Below are 5,038 nucleotides of genomic sequence, written 5' to 3'. Positions count from 1 at the left end.
CACAAATGATGAATATTACAATATATATTAAGATATGGTCTAATCATTAGGTAAAATTGATCATGGGTCGTCTGGCATAATCGAACATGTGATGTTTGATTATGCACGTTTATATTACATGTCCGAGAATTTAGGGATAACGGACATGTAATGTCTGACCACGCACGTTTATAAATAATGTATCCAGGTTTATAAACTCCTAGATATGGCAGATTGTCAGAGTACCACAACCTGAACATAACGCCAGCTCGCGCCCAGAATGATGTGCTTTATATCCATCTCCAGCTCGTGCCTTAATGCTTCGTATTCCTCGGCTTGTGTTGTTACCTGAGGAGTCGCACTACCTTCGCAGAGGAGATATCAACTTGTAGATTCTTTAGTACTATTCTTAGATAGCCAGTTGTACTCGAGCTGCATAAAATACCTGGGCTGAATATCAGGGCGTAGATTTGCCCCCCAAGTCCCTGCCCATGTCTTATGATGTCATCCTCTAACTGACATGGTGGGGACTTTTAAACTTCTGTTGCGATTATCCATGTTTGTTCATTACTCGAGTATTGGACACGTGGGAAGTCGCGATTGGTGTCTGTTCGGGTTTCGAGGATTGCATTAAATGGCCTGGTCACCTTTTTACCACCATTTAACCTTCCAAAACATGACCCTCTTATCTCATATTAGCTTGATCAGACGGTCCACGTTTCTTCATACCTATTACGTATAAATAGGGCTGGCAATTTTAGGTGTTCATCACCTTTCATTCGAAACTTTTCCTAATTTTCTCTCTTCTGAACTTCAAAATCCCTTCTTCGTTTTCTCATAAAATCCCAGAAATCTGCCACCAAAATCTTCGAAAACCCAGTTACCAAGGATCTTTCCAGGAACTTTCCTTCTATGTTGCTCATTCCTTTCGTCGAATAATACACTGTAATTTTTTGGTTTTACTGGAACTTTTCTTTTACTGGTTTTTGTGTGTTTCTCTTCTTTCTTTATCATGCTAATCTGCACTTCACCGTCATTAGCATTAGGCTGTTCCCAAACATTTTTGGCGCATAGGTTTCAACTCAAGTGTATTGAGTATATCCTAAGATATATCTAGGATTGCGATGTTCATAAACTGGGTAGTTTTTTGGGCGATCCCTGGGTAATTTTTAGAAAATACCCATTCGGCATGTAGAAGATGAAAGGTTTTTAGGGCTTGAAAATAGGTTGCTTAGGAGCCACGCTTCCAGAGTGGCATAGGCCTAAACCATCCCCTAGGGGGGGTAGTGGCTTGAGTTTCCTGACACATGAATTCCTAATCATCAGGGGAACAGGCAGCACGTGGCACCACACCGCAGGCTGAGATTGCCTCAGCTCATGTGTTAGAATCCTCAACCTTTGTTATTTCTTGCCTGTACAAAAAACTATTCGTCGCCTACTAAAAATTTTGTCATTCTTGTTCGATAGGTGAGCTGACGGCACCCAAGAAAAGCGCGCCCAAAAAGAACGTAGCTTCCTCGTCGTCCCAGCAAACCCACAAGGGAAATAAGGTCGTCCCTGATTCCCCCATTCCTGAATTCAGCTCCGTGGTAGAGAAGGAGGTCACGGTCACACCTGACGCATTTTTTGAGGCCGAGAGGACAGTCTCCAAAATAACAACCCAAGGAAGGGTTAACAAGATCATGATGTCCCATAACATCGAGGTTGGGACGGGCGCTCTCATCGCCTGACCTCCCTTCTAGGGGGAGAGGAGCTGTGCACCACTCCAGGACGATTTCGCAGCCTAGAGTGATGAACACTTAAAGGTCGGGGCCTTCCTCCCCCTCGATCAGTACTTCACTGACTTCCTCAACTACGTGAAGTTGGCGCCATTCCAGCTCCCCCCAAACTCATACCAACTGCTGGCGGGGCTAAAGTACCTCTTCCTAAAGTAGATGTGGGCCGTCCCTACCCCTGCGAATATCTTGTACTTCTTCTGTCTCAAGGCTAGCCCAGACCAACAAGGACGATTCGATGGGCTCTACTATCTGACCCACTTCCTAAACTCACCCGCAGTCATCGAGCTACCCAGCTACCCCAACGACTTCAAAGATCAGTTCTTTATGTCGAACGGGTTTCGCAACTGCGAGCACCGGTACTTTAACCTTCCTCGTGAGTTTCCTTTCCTTTCTTAGCTTGGAGAGTTATTCTTTTCATACTTATTCCTCTCGCGTGTATGCTAACTGGAGTATCTTCGTGCAGCCATTTTTGCGAGGATGGCCAAATCAGTGACCCTTAGGGGTCAATATGATACCTTGGCGGGGCTTCCGCCGAGCGAGAAGGACTACCGCCTGCTCGTGTCTGATGACACGATGTTGGCATGTAAATTAATTTTCGAAGGCCAGACTTTGGCCTTGAGGAGGACGCGGGCTAATTTCCCGATAGCCCGCGAACTAGTGCCCATTCCAGAGGGAAGCACTGCTGCCGACGACGGCGAGGAGCAAAAAGAGGACGATGTGCCGCTCGTGCAAAAGAGGCGAGCTCCTGAGGCCATTCGGAGCTCAGACGCGGACCGACCTGTATCGGGGGCAGCAGCCGGTCCCTCCGGCCAAGGTAAATCATATCCTTTTAGAGATCTAGATAGGGCTGCTGCCGACCTTAGGCTAGTTAGGTTTAACCCCAACCAGCTCGTACATTGCCGCCCTAATGACCCTGCCCTGAACACAACTTTGCTTTAGTGTGTGGACCAATTAGTGGTGCGATATGACATGGGCCGTCCTAGAGGAACTATAATCATAGAAAACTCTCTATCCTTTAGGTCAGCTCTTTTTGAAGAGTATGTGACCAACCTTAGGTCATGGGACTCCCTACGTCAAGGGATTCTCGCCCCTGGACTTAGGCAATATGTAGAGGAGTCCAGCCCTGAGCTAGAACCTGAGCATGAATCTCCCATAATCCAAGAAATTGTAGATTTAGGTTCTCCCTTTCCCGTAATGGTTCTGAGGCTAGAGATCATGGCAATAGACTCCTCCTCTAGTTCGGAGGGTAGGACTCTTTATAATATCCTATACACACATACATACTTTATGAAGACTGATGAATTTGTACACATACTAATGTACTTCTCATTCTTTTTCATATGAGGAGATGGCACAACAAGGGGATCCTGACATCCGCTTGATGTTCCAGGAAGGGAGATCCAACTCGGGTCCCCTCGTGAAGAGACTCCGGCCCACATCAAAGAAGATGCCTCCCCCAGATGCGACTGTCTCCAAATCCCCGGCCAAGAGGAAAGGCCCAGGCTCGGGAGCTCCATCCGCCGCAGCCCAGGAGAAGAGGGGTTTGGCTGCACCTCCTCCTCGATTTCCCTCGGCCCCTACTCGGGACCAAGGAGCACCAGCTGGTCCCCCAGCTCTGATGGTCCCCGCCGCTACCGTGCGCATCCCGGTCAACCCCCAGGACCTGGAGCAAATCCCAGACACTTTTTGAGGGACTGTCTAGGAGACGGCGAACCACGGGGTGGAGCATTTTTACAAGGCCAAGCCAACGGACCTGTGGGCGATCGAGGAGAGGAGCCCGGAGAATGTTATGGAGTCTGCTCTGGGGATGAACCACATTGTAAGCTAATTTTCCTTGACCTAACATATCTTTTTGATTTTATCCTGGTATGTTCTTAAATGTTCTCTTGATTTTTGCAGGTGGCCTTGGCTCATCATCACAGCATAGCTCGAGCCAAGGCCAGGAACGAAGAGCTTAAGGTCGAGATCCAAACCACTCAGGCCGCCCTGACTACGACCCAAGCTGCCCTCGCCGCCGCTCAACAAGGCGAACAAAGCGCCAAGACTTCCCTAACGGCGGCTCAAGCATGCGAGCAGGCTGCAAAGGCTACCTTAACCGCGGCTCAAGAGGGCGAGCAGGCTGCGAAGGCTGCCTCGTCTACCCTTCAGGTTGAGCTTGTGGGGGCCAAGGAAAAATAGCTGGAGGCCGAGGCTGCCATCACAGAGTAAAAGAGGGCCTCGACCGCCTCCACGTAGAGCATGTTGTACCACTGCTGGGCCTTCAATCAAGAAGGAAACTTCTCCTTCATGGCCTCCGAAGTGTGGGGGCACTACCTCGAGAAGTTCAAGGCTCGGGTCCAACAAGAGCTGCCGTCTGAGACTGGGGAGGCCTCTTCTGCTGGCGAGTAGGAGACCGAGGAGGTGACGTCTTCAGAGCGGCCCGGAAGGTCTTACCATTTATTTGCCTTCATTTACATGTTTTTTTCTAAACGTTTGGTACGAGGTTTTTTTCCTCGAAACAATTTATTTATAATTCCAGCATCCACCTTTTATCTATTCCCTGATTTTTCTTATGCTTCATGACTTGCTCATCTAAAAAAATTTAGGAAATGACCCTTAGGTCGAGGTAGATACTTTAATTTTGTTCGTAATAAAAAATTATTTATATTCTACTTGTTAAGTATCAGGCCTTGGACCCGGTTGTATATGAGGTTCTTAATTTAAAAACTTAGTTCGCGTTAGTTTTATTGACACCTCGCGTTTTTTCGAAAAAAAATAGTTAATCAATTTAACCAACTTCTAAGTTTCGGAACCTGGTCGTATCCAGGATATTTAATTAAAAATTAGTCCGTGTTAGTTTTATTAACACCTCATGCTGTTTTAGAAAAAACACTGGTTAATCAATTTTCCCAACTTCTAAGTTTCAGAACCTGGTCGTATCCACGATATTTAATTAAAACTTAGTTCGTGTTAGTTTTATTGACACCTCGCCTTTTTTTAGAAAAAACATTGGTTAATCAATTTTACCAACTTCTAAGTTTCGGAACCTGGTCGTATCCAGGATATTTAATTAAAACTTAGTTCGTGTTAGTTTTATTGACACCTCGCATTTTTTAGAAAAAACACTGGTTAATAAATTTTACCAACTTCTAAGTATCGGAACCTGGTCGTATCCAGGATATTTAATCAAAACTTAATTCATGTTAGTTTTATTGACACCTCGCGTTTTTTAGAAAAACACTGGTTAATCAATTTTACCAACTTCTAAGTTTCAAAACCTGGTTCTCGGGTTATATGCCCCC

At 46.1% G+C, this 5,038-nt stretch overlaps 1 protein-coding gene across 1 annotated transcript; it reads left to right on the top strand.

Moving 5' to 3' along the window:
* The first annotated feature begins 3,105 nt into the window (after window positions 1-3,105).
* Window positions 3,106-3,935, top strand: LOC133791656 (uncharacterized). Its single transcript, XM_062229577.1, has 2 exons — window positions 3,106-3,393; window positions 3,657-3,935. The coding sequence occupies exons 1-2, from the start codon at window positions 3,106-3,108 to the stop codon at window positions 3,933-3,935; spliced, it is 567 nt and encodes a 188-aa protein (XP_062085561.1).
* Window positions 3,936-5,038: the final 1,103 nt, after the last annotated feature.

The sequence above is a fragment of the Humulus lupulus genome, chromosome 7, assembly GCF_963169125.1.
Source record: "Humulus lupulus chromosome 7, drHumLupu1.1, whole genome shotgun sequence".
NCBI lineage: Eukaryota > Viridiplantae > Streptophyta > Magnoliopsida > Rosales > Cannabaceae > Humulus > Humulus lupulus.
The sequence above is the reverse complement of the archived record's forward strand: the minus strand, read 5'-3'. Positions and strand labels throughout refer to the sequence as shown.